The sequence below is a fragment of the Nomascus leucogenys genome, chromosome 3 (genome assembly GCF_006542625.1).
Source record: "Nomascus leucogenys isolate Asia chromosome 3, Asia_NLE_v1, whole genome shotgun sequence".
Taxonomy (NCBI): domain Eukaryota; kingdom Metazoa; phylum Chordata; class Mammalia; order Primates; family Hylobatidae; genus Nomascus; species Nomascus leucogenys.
Window position 1 is genome coordinate 33,639,255 of NC_044383.1, and position 24,933 is coordinate 33,664,187.

General features: G+C 45.2%; 1 protein-coding gene across 1 annotated transcript in view; it reads left to right on the forward strand.

The window, feature by feature from the left end:
* The window catches only part of CPN1 (carboxypeptidase N subunit 1), a 39,466-nt gene extending 36,336 nt beyond the window's left edge, over positions 1-3,130 (forward strand). Inside the window, exon 9 of the mRNA XM_030802422.1 lies at positions 2,867-3,130. Within this exon, the coding sequence (XP_030658282.1) occupies positions 2,867-3,013 (147 nt within the window). The 3' untranslated portion in view covers positions 3,014-3,130. The remainder of the gene's footprint in view (positions 1-2,866) is intronic.
* Positions 3,131-24,933: the final 21,803 nt, after the last annotated feature.

The following is a 24,933-nucleotide window of genomic DNA, read 5'->3' on the forward strand; positions in this document are numbered from 1 at the left end:
TAAATAATGTAAATTACTTCTCCTTACAGTTGCCCGAAACAGAGAGTAAATCTTTCATTGCAGCCTATTAGCTGATCTGGGGTCCTCTTTCCCTTTTTTCTTGTTATATCCTAAAATTGAATGACTGTTAAGCAGCTACATATATAAGTTTTGCATTACCAGCAAGTCTGTTCAACGCCAAATTCAAACAACTGCACGTCCTCTTGAGTAACACACTCAATTTCAAAGGATTTTGCCCCCTTTTTCACATATTCTTTAAATAAATTAACATAACCCATCATTATGTCAAATACACTCAGAGGAGAAAAGATGTCTGTCATTTGGATACAATTTCCAGACACAGTAACAACTAAAAACCCATTTATTGATCACAAAGGAGTCTATCTCCCTTCCCAGTCTAAAGCAGATATCCATCTGTCTGGGAAAGAAAAAAGGAAAAAAATATTGCCCAGGTGTGGTGGCTCACACCTGTAATCCCAGCACTTCAGGAGGCTGAGGCAGGCGGATCACTTGAGGTCAGGAATTTGAGACCAGCCTGGCCAACATGGCGAAGCCCTGTCTCTACTCAAAATACAAAAATTAGCCAAGTGTGGTAGCACACACCTGTAATCCCAGCTACTTGGGAGGCTGAGGCAGGAGAATTGCTTGAACCCAGGGGGCGGAGGTTGCAGTGAGCCGAGATTGTGCCACTGCACTCCAGCCTGGGCGACAGAGCAAGACTCCATCTCAAAAAAAAAAAAAAAAAAAGATTGTTTACTACAGAGTTTCCAGCTTTAAAATGTCTTGGCCAGATGCGGTGACTTACACATGTAATCTCAGCACTTTGGAAGGCCGAGGCTGGCAGATCACTTGAGCCCAGGGGTTTGAGACCAGCCTGGGCAACATGGCGAAATCATGTCTCTACAAAACAGTTCAAAAATTAGCCAGGCATGGTGTCATGCACATGTAGTGCCAGCCACTTGGGAGGCCGAGGTGGGAGGATCACTTGAACCCAGGAGATGGAGGCTGTAGTGAGCCGTGATTACACCACTGCACTCCAGCCTGGATGACAGAGTAAGACCTTATCTCAGAATAAAAATAAAATGAAATAAAATATCTTCCGGGGCCCAGTGTTCTCTTTGCTTTTCCCCAAGGCCTTCTACATGTCACCACTCCTTTCCTTTTCTTCTGTCCTTGCCTCATTTTCTGTCTCTCTTCTCTCTCATTTTTTTCTGTCCTAGATTCCTATGTTATTAAATAGGAACTGGTAAATAATACAGCACAGTTGGCTCTGATTCTCCCCTTCCCTCCTGGAGGAACTAGCAGAAAAATTGGCTGTCAATTTTTGCGGAAAGGGCAGGAAATAACCCTACAGAGAGGCCTCTCAGTCAGTGGCATGTTTTTTAACTCCCAGCTGGCTTCAGGGGCTCAAGCTGTTCCAAGGGTGGGAAAGCCCAGGCCTGCCCCAGAGGAGTGTGGTTAGGACAGTGTGCCACTCCCTCTCCTTCCTCTTCAGTCTGGGATAGTTCTACGGCTCTTCCACACCCAGAATGTCCCACATTTGTCGGTGAAAAGTATCTTTCCATCTGCGTGCTGTGGCCAGAAGAGAAGTTGCAATGTAGCATTTGAAAGGATGCATTAACACACATGGAAATTTCCAGTTTAAGAATCCAAGCAGGGCGTGGTGGCATGTGCCTGTAGTCCCAGCTACTCAGGAGGCTGAGAGGCTGAGGCAAGGGGATCCTGAACCCAGGAGTTTGAGTCCAGCCTGGACAACATAACAAGACCCCATCTCTAAAATTAAAAAAAAAGTAAAATAAATCCCTAAGTCCATACCAACACTCTTTATCATCTCTACTATCTTTGAAGTCAAACAAGTAGGCAGAAGGTTTAGTTCTGAAGCATGGTGACACTTACTGGCATGCCTGAGCATGGCACCTGTGAGTCACCCAGGCAGCATAAAGGAGATTATTACAGCACCATCAATCATGGCTCTTGTCCTAAGTGGCAGTATTGGTGAAATCATATTTGATGTGTAGATATATTTTTCTTTCTTTTCTTTACTTTTTTTTTTTCTTTTTGAGATGGAATCTCACGCTCTCACCCAGGCTGGAGTGCAGTGGCCTGATCTTGGCTCTCTGCAACCTCAGCCTGCTGAGTTCAAGCAATTCTCCTGCCTCAGCCTCCGGAGTAGCTGGAACTATAGGCATGTGCCACCAGCCCAGCTAATTTTTGTATTTTCAGTAGAGACGGGGTTTCACCTTGTTGGCCAGGCTGGTGTCTAACTCCTGATCTCAAGTAATCTGCCCACCTCAGCCTCCCAAAGTGAAGGGATTACAGCCACCATGCCCAACCTAATTTTTTTTTTTTTTTTTGAGATGGAGTCTCACTGTCACCCAGGCGGGAGTGCAGTGGCAAAATCTCAGCTCACTGCAGCCTCCACCTCCCGGGTTCAAGCAATTCTACCGCCTCCTGAGTAGCTGGGACTATAGGTGTGCACCATCACACCTGGCTAATTTCTTTGTATTTTTAGTAGAGACAGGGTTTCACCATATTGGCCAGGGTGGTCTTGAACTCCTGACCTCAGATGATCCACCACCTCAGCCTCCCAAAATGCTGGGATTGCAGGCATGAGCCACCACTCCCAGCCCATTTTTTTCTAATACATATAAAATCGATGTATATTAAGTTAATCCAGTCACACTCTATCTATCACCAATGATTGCATACCAATTTTGGGGGAACATTAGCCAAGTCTATATGACACCACCAGTGCTTCTCTGGGTCGCTGCTATAATAATTTTCCCTAGTACCCAGCCCTCAGAAACTGGAACTATGACAAAAGATGGTCAAACGGATCTCCTAGCTTCTGCTTTTTTTCTTCCAGATTAACTTCCACCTCAAAAGAAGCATCCCTCAAGTAAGCCCTGTGAGGAGAGCTCCCAGCAGAAGGCACGGAGTCAGAGCCAAAGTGCAGCCCCAGGCCAGAAAGAAAGAAATGGAGATGAGGCAGCTCCAGAGAGGCCCTGCCTGAAACCCACAGTGCCAGGCAACCCTTCAGAAAGGCTTTGCTCCTGCTCTCAGAACAGATGAAGCATTCTTTCTGTTTTATTATCTGGGACATATTTAAATACAAACATATTCAGAACAATTCAGAATGGTCTCCGTCTGTTCCAGGGGTAAGCCATCTCTAGGTCATCATGAAAGAAATTAGGATCTATTGAAAGGTAATGTGGTGGCCGGGTGTGGTGGCTCACATCTGTAATCCTAGCACTTTGGGAGGCCGAGGCGGGTGGATCACCTAAGGTCAAGAGTTCGGAACCAGCCTGGCCAACATGGTGAAACCCTGTCTCTACTAAAAATACAAAAAATTAGCTGGTCATGGTGGCACGCACCTGTAATCCCAGCTACTCAGGAGGCTAAGGCAGGAGAATCACTTGAACGTGGGGGGTGGAGGTTGCAGTGAGCTGAGATTGTACCACTTTACTCCAGCCTGGGCAAAAGAGTGAAACTCTGTCTCAGAAAAAAAAAAAAAAGAAAGAAAGAAAAGAAAGCTGATGTGGTAGTACATACATCTAGCGGTGTTTGGTAAGGTTTTTCCATTCTGAGAGTCTGGTTTAGGCTCCATGCCAGTCCACACTGCATCCAGAGACTGGTTCTGGCTGGCTGGCAGCTGCATCTCCAGAATCTAGCACAGAGTTTGCAACAGAGTTCGTGCTTGGTGAGGCTTCTGAACCATGCCTGAAATGCTGAAGTAAGTGATCCATCCTTGATGTTGTTCCCATAGCAAAATTAGTGACCAGTTCTTCTGAAATCCCAGAGGATCGTTTCAGCAATAGCCAATAGCATCTCAATAAGAAAAGAATCCGACATGCAAATACCTAGTGCCACGGCTACCCTTCTTTGTACGTGGACATTTAATAAATGTACATCTTTCAAAACATTTGCTGGATATGGAAATATGTGCAGCTGCCCCTGAGGCATGGCTGTGTCCTGGCTCTGTCCCAAGCACGACATAGCACTCTGCACCTCTTTGAGTTCCCCAGGAAGAACCCATTTGTACTAAAAGCATTATTGAGCAAAGTAGATGTTACTAAAGATTTTGAAGGGATGTGTAGTCTTTCATCACCTACCTTGCAGCACGCAAGTTTACAAACCCTCATTGGGCATGTGGGGGTTCCTGAGTCCCCTGTGGGAAGTGGCTTTTTGCCATACACCTCGTTTCAGAGCTCAGCCTCAGTTAGACAGGGCAGGCTCCAGTTTCCTCATCTACCCCTCTCCCCGCAGGACCTCTAAATAACCAGCCCTTTTCTTACCACTGAGAAACTGAACTCTACTAAATAATTACAGCCATGTGCCACATAATGACATTTTGGTTAATAATGGACTGCGTGTATAATGGTGGTCTCATAAGATTATAATACCATGTTTTTACTATACCTTTTCTATGTTTAGATATGTTTAGATTTAGATTAGATATGTTTAGATTTAGAATATGTAACACAGGCCAAGCACGGTGGCTCACGCCTGTAATCCCAGCACTTTGGGAGGCCGAGTTGGGTGGATCACCTGAGGTCAGGAGTTTGAGACCAGCCTGGCCAACATGGTGAACCCCATCTCTACTAAAAATACAAAAAAATTAGTTGGGTGTGGTGGCAGGCACCTGTAATCCCAGCTACTTGGGAGGCTGAGGCAGGAGAATCGCTTAAACCCAGGAGGTAGAGGTTGCGCTGAGCCGAGATAGTACCATTGCACTCCAGCCTGGGTGACAGAGTGAGACTCCATCTAAAAAAAAAAAAAAAAAAAAAAAGAATATGTAACACAATTACCACTGTGTTACAATTGCCTGTAGCATTCAGTATAGTAACATGCTGTCCAGATTTGTAGCCTAGGAGCAATAGGCTATACCTTTTAGCCTATGTGTGTAGGAGGCTATACCACCTAGGTTTGTACAAGTACACGCTATGATGTTTGTACAATGATTAAATCACCTAGGGATACATTTCTCAGAATGTACCCACATTGTTAAGTGACATGACTGTATGGTGATCCCTTGGCATCTAGTTGGTTCCAGGACCCCCTCAGATACCAAAATCCAAGACTGCTCCAGTTCCTTTTATAAAATGGCATAGTATTTGCATTTAGCCTAGGTATATCCTCCCATATACTTTTAAGTCATCTCTAGATTACTTATAATACCTGATACAATGTAAATGCTGTGTAAATCGTTGTTATATTGTATTTTTACTTTGTACTATTTTTAATTGTTACATTATTTTATTTTTTGTTTTTCTGACAGCCTCACTCTGTCACCCAGGCTGGAATGCAGCGGTACAGTCATGGCTTACTGCAGCCTCAACCTCCCGAGCTCAAGAAATCTTCTCACTTCAGCCTCCCAAGTAGCTGGCCAACATGGTGAACACAGGCACATGACACCATACCTGGCTAATTTTTAAATTTCTTTGTAGTGATAGGGTCTCAAACTCCTGGGCTCAAGTGATCCTCCCGCCTCTGCCTTCTAAAGTGCTGAGATAATAGGCATGAGCCATGATGCCCAGTCTGTATCATTATTTTTTATTTATTTATTTATTTATTTAAATAGTTTTGATCCAAGGCTGCAAATACAGAGGGCTGGCTGTATTCCCATACCCATCAGAAAACATAGGTGCTCTAGCTGTGACAACTCGTCCTCCTCTGGAGGCCATTCGGGATTAGGATTAACACATAATTCATTTTTCTGTTACCTGAGCAATCTCTCTATCTGTGGTCAAAAAGAAAACAGAAGAAAATGTATCTTTTCCCACTTAGAGAATTCACTCCTCAGGTTAAAAGGCTAATCCTTTCTTTCTATTTTTTATTTCTTCCTAATTTTAATCCCATGTTCCTTGGTGCCTTTCTTGTTGTTATAAAGAGGCAGCTATTTGAGAGGGTTTCCATTTTTCAATTCAGTGAAACTTTATACCTGAGGTTGCCACATGCGCTCAGTTTTCCAGATTGTCTGAATATCACTTACTTTGTGTTCCGGTTCCTTCGTACAAAGTCACCTGACAGAGCTAATGTTTATGAAATACGGTCACAGTACTTTCACTGGCATAGCCACAGAATTTTATTCATCTGTTTATTCATGCAGGGAACATATTTTGAGTCCTTGCTCTCGATAAATTCAGAAAATATAAAGGGGAAGAAGATACAGTCCATTATCTCAGTGCAGCCACAGGCTACTTGGGAAGGGAAACAGATCATTCCGGTACCTTGTAATAATTGCTGGGATTCCGTTGACTCTGGGGTGAGGACAGAAGCCAGTGGCAAGGGCCTTACTCTAGTCTTGGGAAGGTCAGGAAAGGGTTCCCAGAGCTAGTGGAGTCTAAGGTGAGATATAATGAGGTCAGATAAAGAGGCATTGGCCAGGTGGAAAGAAATGGGGGAACAACAGTTAGGCTGAGGAGACAGCACAGCTTGAGGCTCTTGGAAGATTTGCAGCTTGTTTAAGGCAGCTGCGTGAAATTCAGCATGGTGGCAGCTGAGTGAGATGCCAGAAGCCAAGGCCAGTGGGGTAGGGAGGGACCAAATCATGAAGGACCTTTGAGCCACAGCACAGAGTTTGGACTTTATTCTGAGAAAAACAAGTACCCATTGAAGGTTCTGCTGAGGGGAGTGCAGAATCAGTTTAGAATGAGTGTCTGGCTGCTGCCTGAAGAGCTGGCTGGGGTAGAGGGGAGACTGAGGCTAGAAGGTCAGTGGGGAGACTACTGAAAGCCAGGAGAAAAGGTGGCCTCAGCCCGGGCAGGCAGCAGGGGTGGGGAACACCAGGAAACTCCACAGCACTTCCTGCCAGCTCCCTAGGGCTTCTCTGCTGCTTTTAGACTTCCAGTCTGACTTAGATCCACCCTGCCTGCCACCTGAGGATTTTAAGTACTAAAGGAGATGCAGATTTTTAAACCAAGCCCTAAAAACCATTCTTAGTAAAATGCACTCAAGGCAGAGGTGATTATACAGACCAAGTATCATATGGAAAATACAGGGTCTGGCTATGACCACATGAAAATTTCTCTGTGCATACGAAGGGCATGAAATCAGGACTCACAGGACGAGAGTGGGCAGGGTTGACAGGACATGAAGGAAGGGCCTCCAACTTTGGGCTCAGCCCTCTCCTGGCTGGTACCCTTTCTATTTTATAGCTAGAAAGTTAATTTAAAGAGGAAACCCTCTGCATGGAATGCCAGCCTGGATAGGTGGTGTTTCCTAAAGGGGAAGAAGCCCCTAATGAAAGGCACAGGTTTTGGACTCCGACAGACGTGGGTTTTAACTCTAGCTCTGTTCCTTATTGGCTGTGTGACCTTGAGCAAATAACTTACCTTCTCTGAGTCATAGTTATTCATCTGAAGAAAAAAAAAAAGAAAGAATATCTGGCCGGGCATGGTGACTCACACCTGCAGTCCCAGCACTTTGGGAGGCTGAGGCAGGAGGATCGCAGGAGTTTGAGACCAGCCTGGGGAACATGGCAAAACCCTCTCTACAAAAAATGCAAAAATGAGCTGGGTGTGGTGGCGTGGACCTGTAGTCCCAGTTACTCAGTAGGCTGAGGCAGGAGGATCGCTTGAGCTGGGGAGGTGGAAGCTGCAGTGAGCTATGATTGCATCACTGTACTCCAGCCTGGGCAACAATGTGAGACCCTATCAAAAAAAGAAAAGAAAGAAAAAGAAAAGAGGAAAAGAAAGAACAGAAAAGAAAAGAAAAATGAAAAGAAAAGAAGAAAAAGAAAATCTACCTCACTGTAATGGCCCATTGAGTTTACCTTGCCTGCTGCCTAGACAGAGGTTATTTATCAAGACAGGAATTGCAATGGAGAAAGAGTAATTCATGCAGAGCTGGCTGTGCAGGAGACCTGAGTTTTATTATTACTCAAATCAGTCTCCCTGAGCATTTGGAGATCAGAGTTTTTGTTTGTTTGTTTGGTTTGTTTTTTTTGAGATGGAGTCTTGCTCTGTCCCCCAGGCTGGAGTGCCAGTGGTGCAATCTCAGCTCACTGCAACCTCCACCTCCCAGGTTCAAGCGATTCTCCTGCCTCAGCCTCCCTAGTAGCTGGGATTACAGGCACACACCACCACACCCAGCTAATTTTTGTATTTTTAGTAGATACAGGGTTTCACCATGTTGGCCAGGCTGGTCTCGAACTCCTGACCTCAAGTGATCTGCCCACATCGGCCTCCCAGAGTGCTGGGATTACAGGTGTGAGCCACCGTGCCTGGCTTGGGGATCAGAGTTTTTAAAGATAATTTGGTGGGTAGGGTCTTGAGAAGTGGGGAGTGCTGATTGGTCAGGTTGGAGATGGACTCCTAGGGGGTTGAAATGAGGTTTTCTTAATGTCTTCTGTTCCTGGGTGCTATGGCAGAACTGGTTGGGCCAGATTACCAGTCTGAGTGATGTATGCTGATCCATCAAGTACAGGGTCTGCAGAATATCTCAAACACTGATCTTAGGTTTTACAATAGTGATTTTATCCCCAGGAGCAATTTGGGGAGGTTCAGGCTCTTGGAGCCAGAGGCTCCATGACCCCTAAACTGTAATTTCTAATCTTGTAGCCAGTTTGTTAGTCCTGCAAAGGCAGACTGGTCCCCATGCAAGAAGGGGGTCTTTTAAGGAAAGGTCTATTACCAATTTTGTTACAAAGTCAAACCATGAACTGAATTCCTTCCCAAAGTTAGTTCGGCCTACACCCAGGAATGACCAAGGACAGCTTAAAGGTTAGAAGCCAGACGGAGTCGGTTAGGTCTGATTTCTTTCACTGTCATAATTTCTTCAGTCATAATTTTGCAAATGTGGTTTCATCACTCTGAGTTTGTGGGGATTAAAGGTGCCGCCCTTATAAATCAGTCAGGAGGCGGGAGGCCAACACTCGCCCCACACTCTCCTCAGAGGATTATCGCTTATCTGCCAGCGACATCAAGGACTTAGGGGTGCAAAAAGGAGCTTGGAAGTGAGGCATTCTCCTGAGAGGCTGAACCAAGCCCACCCTGTCTTTTCTCTCTCTCTCTCTCTTTTTTAAAAAAACTTCAAGCCGGGTGTGGTTGCATGTGCCTATAATTTCAGCTACTCAGGAGGCTGAGGCAGGAGAATCGCCTGAACCCGGGAGACAGTGGTTGCAGTGAACCGAGATCGCACCACGCACTCCAGCCCGGGCAACAGAGCGAGACTCCATTTCAAAAAAAAAAAAAACTTCATACACTGGAATCCAACCTTTATTAGTTCCTTATTGTTCCTGGCACTTTTCCTTCTAAGTTGAGGATTTCATGACACAGTAATTCCCCCCATCACTTGAGGAGATAGGAGAATTGCCAGTTTTCAGACAGCATGACACCTGATGACTTCTGGACCTGGTACTGGTTCCCACGGAGGTTTCTGCTAGTGGGTTTCCGCTCCAGTAAGTTGTGACTACCCTGTCTTTGTATCTTTATATCCCAACACTCAGAATATAAAGAAACGTATTACACATATGAACTGAGTGCACAATCTCCAATATTACTTTCACATTTTTTCTCCTCACCTCTTTCACTATTTTTCTTCTTTTATCTAGTAGTAATAGTTTTGCACATCTATTTTTTGAATTAGAAACCCTGGTAGGCAGAATTCTCACATCTTTCAATGCTCCATGCACTTGTATAATTCTCCTTCCATGCATGTGGGTGGACTCTGTAAATATGAGATAGCATGTGTAAACCAAGAGTATGTCAGACAAGTCTCAATCAATTTAGAACGTTTATCTTGTCACAGTTAAGGACGTGCCCATGTCACAGCCTCAGGAGGTCCTGACATTTGCCCAAGATGGTCAGGACACAGCTTCAGGGAGACATGAGACATGAATCAATATATGTAAGATATATTGGTTTGGTCCAGAAAGGTAGGACAACAGGTAGATAAAAGACAAATGGTTGCATTCTTTTGAGTTTCTGATTAGCCTTTCGCTGAATACACAAGGCACAAGTGAATACTCACTTATGCCTTAGTCTGGCTTAGTGAAGCAATAGGGCAAAGGAAGCAATCAGATATGGATTTGTCTCAGGTGAGCAGAGAGATGACTTTTGGAGTTCTGTCTGTCGTTTGTCTACAAGGAATTTCCTTGTGGGCAAATTGTGAGCGGGGTATGTAGCTTTTATTATTATTATTATTATTGTTATTATTATTTTAAATCTTTGTGGCTATCTTACTTAGGAATAGAATGGGAGGCAGGTTTGTCTGATGCAGTTCTCAGCTTGACTTTACCCTTTGGTGATTCTCCTTTCACATTTCTCCCCTTTTTAATATCTTTTGGAGAAAGCTTTTTAGAAGGAAATGAGCCTCTGGTCTCGGGTTATGTCTCATCTCTCATGGCTAGGATGGTTTATTGTTAGATTAGTAAGTCCCATGTTATTAGAAAAGCTCATTTTTAGCAGATTGTGAAGGCTCATGTCCAACAAAGAGAAAATAGGGGAGGAAGGGAGAAAACAACAACAAACAAAAAATGAAGAACAATCCTGGAAAATCGATACAGCCCACGTTACTCTGAAGTTCTTACATCAGTAGACATGTATGAAAGTGGCTTATGTATGTATTTTCTTCCAAAGTTTAAGTTGTCTAGCTTCAGTTCACAGGGCTTTAAGAAAGCAAAGCTTAATTTATAGTGATTCCTTTTTTTTTTTTTTTTTTTTTTTTAAGACAGAGACTTGTTCTTTCACCATGGCTGGAGTGCAGTGGCATGATCTTGGCTCACTACAATCTCCGTCTCCCAGGTTCAAGTGATTCTCCTGCCTCAGCCTCCTGAATCTGGGATTACAGACATGCACCACCATGCCCAGCTGATTTTTGTGTCTTTAGTAGAGACAGGGTTTCACCATGTTGGCCAGGCCGGTCTTGAACTCCTGACCTCAAGTGATCCACCCCCCTCAACCTCCCTCTAGTAATTTCAAAGCAGGAAGAATGGGGGGAAAAAGGAAAGGAAATAAGGAAAAAAATGGAAAACATTATTTTGGAGACATGTAGTCAGGAAAAATTTTGGAATTCAGTTAAAACTGTGGAAAATACTAACAATTGAAAAACACTAGGCAACACTAGAATCTAAAAACAGGTGTACTATAGTTTATTTTAAAACATAATTTTTCTCTCTCCAGTCCTGTTTTCATAAAGACAAATCACAGGACAAACTCATTTGCAAAATAAGTTTTAGTCTTATTAGACTTGGCCAGAGTATTTGCATAAAGTCGGAAAGAATAATTATTTGCCATATAGGCTCCTCTTCAAAACAAAAAACAGGCTTTGCTGGAACTTTATTCCATAAGGAACCTCAGATTCCACTTTAATGCCTTAAGCCCAGCCTGTGCCTGCAAATACCTGTAATAATTGGGTGAATTCCTCACTTCAAGGTCCCAAGAAAAGTTGGGGCTCCTGGGCCTGTCAGAAAGTGACATTCCATACCTACCATAGGCGAGGAACCTGTACCGGGACGATGTAGACAAGGCATGAGACCAGCTGTCCCAAGGGGCTTTTGTTGGTTCATTGGCTCTATAAGTCAATTTTGATTCCTTAAAGGAGTCTGTAACTGAAAGCATACCATTCCAGTCCAAACCTTGGTAAAATTTAACCAGTGTCTCCAATTGTGTCTTGTTACAAAAGAAAACAGATTCTTATTGCACTTATGCAAATAACTATATTGCCATAAGTTAAAAATACTCACAACTAGTTTCCAAATTTTGGAGAAATCAGGAAGCAAGAAATATGCATAGTGAGCCCACTGTCTCTACAAAAAAACATGAAAAAGCCAGGTGTGGTGATGCATGTCTGTAGTCCCAGCTACTTGGGAGGCTGAGGTGCGAGGGTCACTTGAGCCCAGGAGGTCAAGGCTGCAGTGAGCTACGATCATGCTACTGCACCCCAGCCTGGGTGACAGAGCAAGAACCAGTCTCAAAAAGAAAAAAATTTCTAAAATGGTAAGGTCTCAATACAATGAAATCAAGTTTATTTCTGTTAAAGATCCAGGAAATGAATTCACAGTGTGATATTGTGACCTATTAAAAGAAAAACCTTAGACAGGTCAAGTGTAGTGGCTTGCACCTGTAAATCCAGTGCTTTGGGAGGCTGAGTCAGGAGGACTGCTTGAGTTCAGGAGTTCAAGACCAACCTGGGCAACATAGACCTCGTCTCAATTAAAAAAAGGTTTATTAATTAAGAAAAACCTCGGCCAGGTGCGGTGGCTCACGCCTGTAATCCCAACACTTTGGGAGGCTGAGGCAGGCATATCATGAGGTCAGGAGTTCGAGACCAGCTTGACCAACATGGTGAAACCCCATCTCTACTAAAAATACAAAACTTAGCCAGGTGTGGTGCCTCATGCCTGTAATCCCAGCTACTAGGGAGGCTGAGGCATGAGAATTGCTTGAACCCGGGGGGCAGAGGCTGCAGTGAGCCGAGATCGCACCACTGCACTCCAGCCTGGCATAGAACGAGACTGCGTCTCAAAGAAAAAAAAAGAAAAAGAAAAACCTACATTTTCTGTTATTTCAAAAAAAAAAAACCTTAGACAGATTAAATTTAACAATTTTTAATTGAGCAAAGAATGATTTGTGAACCGGGTAGCACCCAAACCAGAATAAGTTCAGGGAGACTCTGGCTCTGCTGTGTGGTCTAAATTTTATGGACAGAAAAAGGAAAGTGATGTACATAAAACAGAAGTGGATGTACAGAAGCAGCTGGATTGGATATAGTTTGATATTTGCCTTATTTGAACACAGTTTGAACAGTTGGCCACCTTTGGTCAAAACTCAGTGATTGGTATAATAGTAAGGTTACAGCCTGTTTACACATTTTGGTTACAGTTCACTATGTACAAAAAAACCTTTAGGCTGAACTTAAAATATGTAAGAAGGCAGCTTTAAGCTTTCATATTGAATTCTGAAGGGAAACAAAAACAAAAGTGTTCTCTTAACCTATGATGTAGGTTAACCTATGATGTAGGTTAACCTATGATGTAGGTTGACCTATGATGTAGGTTAAGAGAAGTCCAATGTTCTGTTTCTGACTGATTATGGAGCAACAAAGGTATTAAAATTTCTTGCCCGTGTTGCCTCCTTATCTTCCATGTATCAAGGGATAAGTTTGTCCATGTACAAATAAAAGTATACCCTATGAGTACACACAAGATACCTCTTTTTCAGTTCTATTGTTCATAGAGGCATAAGCAAGGAAAAAACTGAGAGATAACACTCTCATGATACCAGAGGAGTCTTGATCTGTGATCCTGGGAAATAGCCGTCTACATCTAAGATGCTGTCTGCTTTTAGGGAGAAACTTCCCTGGGTAGACTTCTTTCTTTCTTTTCTTTTCTTTCTTTCTTTCTTTTTTTTTTTGTTTTTGGAAACAGAGTCTTGTTTGCTCTGTCGCTCAGGCTGGTGTTCAGTGACACAATCCCAGCTCACTGCAGCCTCGAACTCCCGGGCTGCAGCAATCTTCCCATCTGAGCCTCCCGAGTAGCTGGGACTACAGGTGCGTACCATTGTGCCTGGCTAATTTTTGTATTTTTTGTAGAGATAGGGTTTCACCATGTTGACCAGAGTGGTCTTGAACTCCTGAGATCAAGGTGTTCGCCTGCCTCAGCCTCCTAAAGTTATGGGATTACAGAAGCGTGCCACCACATCTGGCTAATTTTTTAAAGTTTTTTTTTTTGAAACGGAGTCTGGCTCTGTCACCCAGGCTGGAGTGTCGTGGCGCGATCTCGGCTCACTGCAAGCTCCGCCTCCCGGGTTCACGGCATACTCCTGCCTCAGCCTCCCAAGTAGCTGGGACTATAGGCGCCTGCCGACACACCCGGCCAATTTTTTGTATTTTTAGTAGAGACGGGGTTTCACCGTGTTAGCCAGGATGGTCTCGAACTCCTGACCTCGTGATCCACCTGCCTCGGCCTCCCAAATTGCTGGGATTACAAGCATGAGCCCCCACGCCCAGCCTTTTAAAGTTTTTGTAGAGACAGAGTCCCACTATGTTGCTCAGGCTGGTCTTGAACTCCTGGGCTCAAGCAGTCCTCCCACCTCAGCCTCCCAAAGTGCCAGGATTATAGGCATGAGCCACCACGCCCAGCCGGATTTACATTGAGGTCCCCAAAGGGGGATAGTTCTAAGAATCTGGAGGGACCCTTCTGAGTTGTGAGATTAGGAACCTAAAGCTTAAGGTTTAGAAGTTTTGCTGCAATGTGGGTGACAAGGGCAGTCTTTCTCTACTGTTCTCAGAAGAACCCATCTTTTAGTCCTAGGTTGTGAAGAGTTTTATCAGTGAGTAGACCATGAAAAGCTTTCTTAACCTGGTGAAAACACACTTTGGCATAATGCATTAAAATTTTTTTTGTTTGTTTGTTTGTGGTTTTTTTGTCTGTTTGTTTTCCAGATGGAGTCTTGCTCTGTCGCCCAGGCTGGAGTGCAATGGCGCGAGATCGGCTCACCGCAACCTCTGCCTCCCAGGTTCAAGCGATTCTCCTGCCTCAGCCTCCCGAGTAGCTGAGATTACAGGCGCTCGCCATCATGCCCGGCTGATTTGTGTATTTTTAGTAGAGACGGGGTTTCACCATGCTGGCCAGGCTGGTCTCAAACTCCTGACCTCAGGTGATCTGCCCGCCTTGGCCTCCCAAAGTGCTGGGATTACAGGCGTGAGCCACCGCGCCTGGCCATAATGCATTAAAGGGTTAAAGCATTTAGCCATATTAGAGTTTAGGAGCAGAAGATACATGGGGTTCTATGATTAAGAGCATAGGCTTTTCAGTGACTATTTCATGGGGATTCAATTTATGTTTTCCACTAGAGATGGATCTGATTGTCATCAATCTGCAATACCTTTGACCAAGGCAATCTTTTTTTTTTTTGAGACAGAGTTTTGCTCTTGTTGCCCAGGCTGGAGTACAATGGCACGATCTCGGCTCACTGCAACCTCCACCTCCTGGGTTCAAGCAGTTCTCCTGCCTCAGCCTCCCAAGTAGCTGAGATTACAGGCACCTGCCACCACTCCCAGCTAAGTTTTTGTATTTTTAGTAGAGACGGGGTTTCACGAGGTTTGCCAGGCTGGTCTCAATCTCCTGACCTCGTGATCTGCCCTCCTCGGCCTCCTAAAGTGCTGGGATTACAGGCATGAGCCACCACACCTAGCCTGACCAAGGAGATCTTAATCTTATAGTATATGTGTATCTATTTTTTGAGACAGCTTCTCACTCTGTCACTCAGGCTGGAGTGCAGTGGTGCTATCTCAGCTCAGTGCAGCCTCGACCTCCTGGGCTCAGGTAATCCTCCCATCTCAGCCTCCCGAGTAGCTGGAACCAGACACATGCACCACCATACATGCTCAGTTAATTTATTTTTGTATGTTTTTTATAGAGTCAGAGTTTTTATGTTGCCCAGGCTGGTCTTCAACTCCTAGGCTCAAGAAATTTGCCCATCTCCCAGAGTGCTGGCTTTCTAAAGTGCTGGGATTAGAGATATGAGCCACTGTGCCCGGCCAATTTTTTTTTGTTTTTTTTTTTTGAGACAGAATCTCAATCTCTGTCACCCAGGCTGGAGTGCAGTGGTGTTATCTTGGCTTACTGCAAGCTCTGCCTCCCGGGTTCAATGATTCTCCTGCCTCAGACTCCTGAGTAGCTGGCATTACAGGTGTGCACCACCATGCCTGGCTAATTTTTTTTCTTTTTTTTTTTTTTTGAGATGGAGTCTCACTCTGTCACCTAGGCTGGAGTGCAACGGCGTGATCTCATCTCACTGCAACCTCCACCTCCTGGGTTCAAGCAATTCTCCTGCCTCAGCCTCCCAAGTAGCTGGGACTACAGATGCATACCACCACGCCCGGCTAATTTTTTTGTATTTTTAGTAGAGACACGGTTTCACCATGTGGCCAGGCTGGTCTTGAACTCCTGACCTCTGGTGATCTTCCTGCCTTGGCCTCCCAAAGTGCTGGGATTACAGGCATGTGCCACTGCACCTGACCTTTTTTTTGATACAGAGCCTTGCTCTGTCATTCAAGCTGGAGCACAATGACATGATCTCGGCTCACTGCAACCTCTGCCTCCCAGGTTCAAGCAATTCTCCCTCAGCTACCTGAATAGCTGGGATTACAGCCACATGCCACCAGGCCCAGCTAATTTTTTGTATTTTTAGTAGAGATAGGGTTTCTCCATGTTGCCCAGGCTGTTCTCAAACTCCTGAGCTCAAGCATGAGCCACCATGCCCTGCCTGGCCAAATATTTTAAATACTGAAAAGAATTTTGGGCTGGGTACAGTGGTTCACGCCTATAATCCCGGCACTTTGGGAGGCCAAGGTGGGTGGATCACTTGAGCTCAAGAGTTGGAGACCAGCCTGGGCAACATGGCAAAACCTCGTCTCTACCAAAAATCCAAAAGTTAGCTGGGTGTGGTGGTGGATGTCATCCCAGCAACTTGGGAGGGTGAGGCATGAGAATCACTTTACCTGGGAGGCAGAAGTTGCAGTGAGCCGAGATCACACCATTGCACTCCAGCCTGGGCTATAGAGCAAGACTCTGTCTCAAAAAAAAAAAAAAAAAAAAAAAGAATTTTGAAACTGTGTCACAGGTACCCTCCCCAATGTCTTTTCTAGTCGTCCTGGGTCTCATGTAGTCATGTGGCACCCAGAAGGACTATAAAGGGCAGGGCCTGAGTCCTGAATTTATATACCAGGTGTAGAGCTCAGGACAGAAGACAGAGCGTGAAGATGGTACCTGGAGGATCAAAGCCCTCCTAGAATAGGTAGGAGGCAAAGCTGGGGAAGGGAAAAGGGACCATAATTGAGTTTGACTCTGCCTTGCAGCTGGTGGTCTAGGCACTGGGAACATGTCCCCAGGCCTGCCTTTGTAATCACCCCACAGGTTCTTCTTGCCTGCTGCACAGACAAAATCAATTTATTGAGACCACCACATTGCAGTAGACAAAAAGTTTAATTGATGCAAGGCTAGCCCATTTGACTGGCGTTATCAGTCAAATCAGTCTCCCTGAAGGTTTGAAGGTTAGGGGATTTTATGGACAATTTGGTGGGCAGGGTGCTAGGGAATGGGTGCTGCTAATTGGCTGGAGATGAAATCATAGGTGTGTGGAAAATCGTCCTCTTGCTCTGAGTCTGCTTCTGGGAGGAGCCACAGGATCAGCTGAGTCATAAGTCATGAGTCTAGGTGGGGTCAGTCTGAAAGATATCTAAAGAAAACTAACCCTAGGTTCTACAATAGTAATGTTTTCTATAGGAGCAATTGGGGAAGTTACAAATCTTGTGCCTTCTGGCCACATGACTCCTAAGCAGTAAGCGCTTATTGAAATTACACCTACAAACCTGGGAAACAATGTGAGACCCTGGTGATATGGTTTGGATATATGTTCCCACTAAATTTCAGTTTGAAATGTAATCCACAATTTTGGAGGCGGGGCCTGGTGGGAGATGTTTGGGTTAGGGAGGCAGATCCCTCATGCCTTGCTGGAGTCCTTATGATAATGAGTGAGTTCTTGTGTAATCTGATTGTTTAAAAGTATACACAGCACCTCCCTCCCCACTCTCTCTTGCTCCTGCTTTCATCAAGTGAAAACTCCCTGAGGCCTCCTCAGAAGCTGAGTAGAGGCCAGCACTATGCTTCCTGTACAGCCTGCAGAACCATGAGCCAATTAAACCTCTTTTTTTTATAAATTACCTAGTCTTTGGTTTTTCATTATAGCAATGCAAGAACAGCCTAACACACTTGGCTCTACAAAAATTAAAAAATAAAAAAATTAGTAAGGCATGGCGGTATGCATTTATAGTCCCAACTACTTGGGAGGCTAAGGTGGGAGGATCAGTTAAGCCTAGGAGTTCAAGATTAAAGTGAGCTATGATTGCACCACTGCACTCCAGCCTGAGCAACAGAGCAAGACTCTGTCTCTAAAGCAAAACAAAACAAAATAAACTATGCCTCTATCTTAGCAGAATTCAAGCCCTTCCCATGATACTATTCTTGTGCCCTTTTATTAATCTTAAAAAGGTAGGTTTCAGTCGCTGAGCAACGAGTGGGTAAGTTTTAGGGAGGGACTATTATCATCCTTTCTCTAAACTGTAAACTAAATTCCCCCCAAAGTTAGTTTGGCCTATGCCCAGAAATGACCAAGGACAGCTTGGAGGACAGAAGGAAGATAGAGTCAACTATGCCAGATTTATCTTACTGTCATATTTTTTTTTTTTTGACATGGAGTCTCACTCTGTCACCCAGGCTGGAGTGCAGTGGCATGATCTTGGCCCAGTGCAATCTCTGCCTCCTGGGCTCAAGCAATTCTCCTGCCTCAGCCTCCTGAATAGCTGGGACCACAGGGATGCGCCACCATATCTGGCTAATTTTTTTTTTTTTTTTTTTTTTTTTGAGACGGAGTCTCGCTCTGTCACCCAGGCTGGAGTGCAATGGCACAACCTCGGCTCACTGCAACCTCCGCCTCCCGGGTTCAAGCAATTCTCCTGCCTCAGCCTCCTGAGTAGCTGGGATTACAGGCGTGCACTACCACGCCTGGCTAATTTTTGTATTTTTAGTAGAGACGGGGTTTCACCATGTTGGTCAGGCTGGTCTTGAACTCCTGACCTTGTGATCCACCGGCCTCGGCCTCTCAAAGTGCTGGGATTACAGGTGTGAGCCACCGCGCCTGGCCTAATTTTTGTATTTTCATAAGAGACTGGGTTTCGCCATGTTGGCCAGGCTGGTCTCAAACTCCTGGCCTCAAGTGATCCACCCGCCTTGGCCTCCCAGAGTGTTGGGATTACATGAGCCACCACGCCTGGTCTCTTACTGTCATATTTTGCAAAGGCAGTTTCACCATGACCACTTGTCCAGACCCCAGAATCCAGAGGCTCAAAACCAAAATCGTAAGCTCACAGTCAAATCAAACAAGTATCAAAAAATATTAAGAAGCAGCAGTAGTATAACTTTAAAACATGTAGCAGAGAGAACATACATCTGTCTGACCAGTAAATCCAGGCAAAAATATTGTAATTTACTTTCCAACCTGACTCTGCATAACATTATGAGACAAAGAAGGTCAAAATATTTTACCCTGAAATACATTTCTGTCTGACCAGTAAATCCAGGCAAAAATAACCTAAAGGGATTAACTAAATCTGAATAGGAAACATTTGTCATCTATTGCCTCTAAGGGCAGCCACTATAAGACTTCAAAATAACTTTGGTCTCCACAATCTTTATCTTAACCTGAACATTCCCTCTCTATCAATCCCAGGTCTTTAGACAAACTCAACGAATTGTCAACCAGAAAATGTTTAAATTCACCTATAGTCTGGAAGCCCTGCCCCGGTTTGAGTTGTTCCACCTTTCTGGACCAAACCAATGTATTTCTTAAATGTATTTGATTGATGTCTCATGCCTGTCTAAAATGTATAAAACCAAGCTGTGCCCCGACCACCGTGGGCAAATGTTCTCAGGACCTCCTCCTGGCTAAACTCCAGTCTTAAGCCTGGAACCTCTGCCCTAAGCAAAAACAGCTGACCCTATTTTTTCCGCCCAAATGATTGCCTTTTTGGCCCACTCCACCCCCTATCCTGTGTCCGTAAAAACCAGATCAGTTGGCAGAAAAAAGAAAGAGCAACATGAGCAGCCGATGCAAGTGGTCTGGAACGCAAGCTGCTGAGCCTCAGGATACAAGCAGCTGAGCAGCAAGCAGAGAAGCAAGCAACTGAGCATCAGAGACTACAAATAGGTGTAGCTAACTTCAGATGGTGCGGCTTCAGGGAAAGATCACCTTCTTCCTGCAGCATCCCCTTTCCAGCTCCACATGCCCCTGAGAGCCAGTCTTCAAACAGTCCGTGTGATCTGATTCTTCCTGCACACTGAAAAAGAACTTGGGTGTCAAAAAGGCAGGTGCAGGAGGCTGTCACCCTGACCCTTCACTGAGCTGTTAACACTTAGCCATCCAAGGGCTGCAGGCTGAGTGAAACCAACCACTCCAGTTCCTGCCCGCCCACGAAGGGGGTCAGGGTCAAGGGAACTATCCCATCTCATGCCAGATAGTAATGAAGCCAAAGGATGAGCAGATTTAATTCCTCTTGTTCTTCCTTTCCTTCTTTCTTCTTCCTTCTTCGATCTTTCTTCTTTCTTCTTCTTCTTAGAATCTTGCTCTGTTGCCTAGGCTGGAGTGCAGTGATATGATCATGGCTCGCTGCAGTCTTGACCTCCTGGGCTCAAGCAACCCTCCCACCTCAGCCTTCTGAGTAGCTGGGACTACAGGCACGCATTATCATGACTGGCTAAGTTTTAAATTTTTTGTAGAGACAATGTCTCACTTTGTTGCCCAGGCTGGTCTCAAACTCCTGGGCTCAAGCAATCCTCCTGTGTTGACCTCCCAAAGTGCTGGGATTACAAAGATTTAACTCTTCTTATCGTTTAGTCACATAAGCCTTCTATTTACTCTTTATAAGTAGTCTTTTTTTTCCCCTTTGTTTTGTTATTTACTTTTTTTTTTTTTTGAGACAGTCTCACTTGGTCACCCAGGCTGAAGTGTAGTGACGCCAGCTCAGCTCACTGCAACCTCTGCTTCCATGTTCAAAGCGATTCTCGTGCCTCAGCCTCTTGAGTAGCTGGGACTACAGACGTGTGCCGCTACGCCCAGCTGATTTTTGTATTTTTAGTAGTGGAAGTTTCACCGTGTTGGCCAGGCTGGTCTTCAACTCCTGACCTCAAGTGATCTGCCCACCTTGGCCTCCCAAAGTGCTGGGATTACAGGCGTGAGCCACCATGCACAGCTAATTATTTACTTTTAAACTATTTTGTTTATTGGCATTTTCACAACATATAAATATCTTTTTAATTAATTAATTTATTTATTTATTTATATTTTTTTGAAGTGAAGTCTCGCTCTGTCACCCAGGCTGGAATGCCGTGGCATGATCTCGGCTCACTGCAACCTCCACCTCCTGTGCTCAAGCAATTTTCCTGCCTCAGCCTCCCAAGTAGCTGGAATTACAGATGTCTGCCACCATGCCTGACTAATTTTTGTGTTTTTTAGTAGAGAGAGGGTTTTGCCATGTTGACCAGGCTGGTCTTGAACTCCTGACCTCAGGTGATCCGCCCACCTCGGCCTCCCAAAGTGCTGGGATTATAGGCATGAGCCACTGTGCCCAACCAGATCTTTTTAAAAAAAAATAAAAATATTGAAATCTTTTCAGAAGCTTCTGTACATCAATACTTATCTCTGGATGAAACTAATTCTGGAGCCCTCATTTTTTTTTTTTTTTTTTGAGACAGAGTCTCGCTCTGTCGCCCAGGCTGGAGTGCAGTGGCGCAATCTCCGCTCACCGCAAGCTCCGCCTCCCGGGTTCACGCCATTCTCCTGCCTCAGCCTCCCGAGTAGCTGGGACTACAGGCACCCACCACCATGCCCAGCTAATTTTTTGTATTTTTAGTAAAGGCAGGGTTTCACTGTGTTAGCCAGGATGGTCTCGATCTCCTGACCTTGTGATCCGCCTGCCTCAGCCTCCCAAAGTGCTTGGATTACAAGCGCGAGCCACTGCGCCTGGCCTGGGGCCCTCATTTTTTTAAACTTTTTTTTTTGACACAGGGCCTTGTTGTGTCACCCAGGCTGAAGTGTAGTGGTATGATCACAGCTCACTGCAGCCTCAATCTCCTAGGCTCCAGAGATCCTCCCACCTCAGGCTCCTGAGTAGCTATGACTACAGGTATGTGCATCACACCTAGCTAATTGTTTTGTAATTTTTATAGAGACAAACTCCTAGGCTCAAGCAGTCCTCCTGCCTCAGACTCCCAAAGCGCTGGGATTACAGGCAAGAGCCACCATGCCCAGCCTGGGGCCCTCATTTTTAAATACACTTTAAAAAGTGCAGTATTCATTTGAAATGTTGTAATTTTGTATTACTTTTAGTAAGATCTTGCCATTTCTGTATTTGCTGCTTCCAGGGCCAAATTTTTTTTTTTTTTTTTTTTTTTTTTTTTTTTTTGAGGCAGAGTCTTACTCTGTTGCCAGGGCTGGAGTGCAGTGGCGCGATCTCGGCTCACTGCAGCTTCTGCCTCCCGGGTTCAAGTGATTCTCCTGCCTCAGCCTCCTGAGTAGCTGGGATTACAGGTGCCTACTACTATACTCAGGTAATTTTTTGCATTTTTAGGAGAGACGGGGTTTCACCATGTTGGCCAGGCTAGTCTCAAACTTCTGACCTTGTGGTTTGTCTGCCTCGGCCTCGCAAAGTGCTGGGATTACAGGCATGAGCCACCATGCCTGGCTCCAGGGCCTAATATTTGTGCATGTATAGGTAAGCATAGCTGGAAGGTGGAGTACTAAGTTCTTCAGTAGTAAAGGATTATTATTATTATTTTGAGATGGAGTCTCGCTCTTGTTGCCCAGGCTGGAGTGCAATGGCACGATCTCGGCTCACCACAGCCTCCGCCTCACAGGTTCAAGTGATCTCCTGCCTTAACCTCCCGAGTAGCTGGGATTACAGGCATGCGGCAGCACGCCTGGCTAATTTTGTATTTTTAGTAGAGACCGGGTTTCTCCATGTTGGTCAGGCTGGTCTTGAACTCCCAACCTCAGGTGATCTGCCGCCTTGGCCCCCCAAAGTGCTGGGATTACAGGCATGAGCCACTGTGCCTGGCCAAGGACCCCCATTTTTACTTTGGATCTTGTCCTTAACTCTCAGATCCCTTTGATTAACTTAGCTAATGCTTTTTTTTCTACCTAAGTGTGCAAGAAAAGGAAACAAAAGGAATACTACAACACAAAAATCTCTGTGAATTTCTAAAAGCTGAAGTTCACAGCCTCTGTGCTATTACCATTTACTGCCAGTTTCTCTCTGAACCACTCAGACATCTGAGGCCTCTAACTGGATCAAAGCCAGTTAACTATTGCATGTAATCTGATCCTAGACCTAGTCCAGTTTGTATCACAACTTCCAAACCCAATTCATATAAAAAATTCACTCAAACAGATAGCTCAAAACACAAACCCATAGAGCTTCAGAATCTGAGAGAGAAGATACCCACGATCCTCAGTTGTAAGAGAGAGCAATGGACAAAATGAGTCTGGTTGGTACCTCGTTTGTCACTCAATGCCCCTGGTGGGGGTAGAAGCTGTACTTCAGATCCCATTTCTGACACCATCTGTTAAAAAGAAAACCTTAGGGCCGGGCATGGTGGCTCACACCTGTAATCCCAGCTCTTTGGGAGGCCGAGGCAGGTGGATCACCTGAGGTCAGGAGTTCGAGACCAAGCTGTCCAACGTAGCGAAACCCTGTCTCTATTTAAAAAAAATACATGCCGGGCTCATGCCTATAATCCCAGCACTTTGGAAGGCTGAGGCGGGTGGATCACGAGGTCAGGAAACTGAGACCATCCTGGCTAACATGGTAAAACCCTGTCTTTACAAAAAATACAAAAAATTAGCCGGGCGTGGTGGCAGGCACCTGTAGTCCCAGCTACTCGGGAGGCTGGGGCAGGAGAATGGCGTGAACCCAGGAGGCAGAGCTTGCAGTGAGCTGAGATCATGCCACTGCACTCCTGCGTGGGTGACAGAGCGAGACTCCATCTCAAAAGAAAAAAAAAAATTAGCTGGGAGTGGTGGCAAGCACCTGTAATCCCAGCTACTCAGGAGGCTGAGGCAGGAGAATCACTTGAACCTGGGAGGTAGAGGTTGCAATGAGCTGAGATTGTGCCACTGCACTCCAGCCTGGGTGACAAGAGCGAAACTCCATCTCAAAAAAAAAACAAAAAAAAAAACCCTTAGGCAAATTAAATTTAACAGAGAGTTTATTAAGCAAAGAATGATTTGCAAATCAGGCAGTCCCCAAAGCAGAATAGGTTCAGAGAGACTCCTGCACAGCTGCGTAGTCAAAAAAGACTTACAGGCAGAAAAAGGAAAGTGATGGACAGAAACAGTTGGATTGGTTACAGCTTTGCATTTGCCTTATTTGGACACATTTTGAATAGTTGGTCACCTTTGATTGGCTTAAATTCAGTGATTGGCACAAGAATAGGTTACAGTCTGTTTATGCATCCAATAAGGTTATAGTTCACTATGTATGGCAAAATCTTTACACTGAACTTAAACTATGTAAGGAGGCAGCTTTATGATAAACCTAACTTAGCAGACCTATTAAGAAATATATATTTTGTCTTTGTCCCCTGGCATACAACTTCTAAAACCCTTGTAACTTCCTGAATGACAGAGGTGATAGGAGCTCTTTTGCTACCCATAACAAGCCCCTGAATTTCAATTACACCTGAGTTTATGTTAATGAGATGACTGGTAGCTGAAAGCCCCTAGATAGCTTCAGGATGGGTCTGGTTGCCAAAGAAACCCACCATGTGTTTATAATGGCAGGGGCGGGCCATCTGGAGTGGCTGCTGCCATCACGCCGGCTGCAGCAGGGAGGTACAGCTGGGGCTGCAAGCTCCATAGAGCCAGAGGGAGCCAGGGACCAGCGGGAGCCCCATTCCTTCTGAGTTGGGGCAGGAGCTCCCCAGGTGCCGCTGCGACTGCCCAAGCCACGGCTATGGACCCAGGCATCTCGGTCCACTTGGGGCCCGGGGTTCAGGCAGGAGCCCCATCCTCCCAGGCACAGCTGCAGCCACTCAAATAGCAAGCCCAGGAGCCCTGTGGCAGGAAAGAGCCCACCTGGTTCTAGCAACTGCATCTCTTGAATGTAAGGGGGCATGTGTGCATGCTCAGTTTCCTGATTTATGATCTCAACGTGCTAGAAGTCTAACTCAGCATAGGTCCAAGACAGTGTAGCAGCCAAACCACATTGAGTCTATTAATAAGTGAGCCAGTAAGATTCACTTTTTCCGTGGCCACAGAAAACACCCCTAAACCCAACCAGCCATCTCGAAAGCAAGGATGTAGAAAGTAGGACAGCATGACTTGGTACAAATCTGCCATCAGAACTGGAGAAGTTAGACTTCCTGTGTCTAGAGCA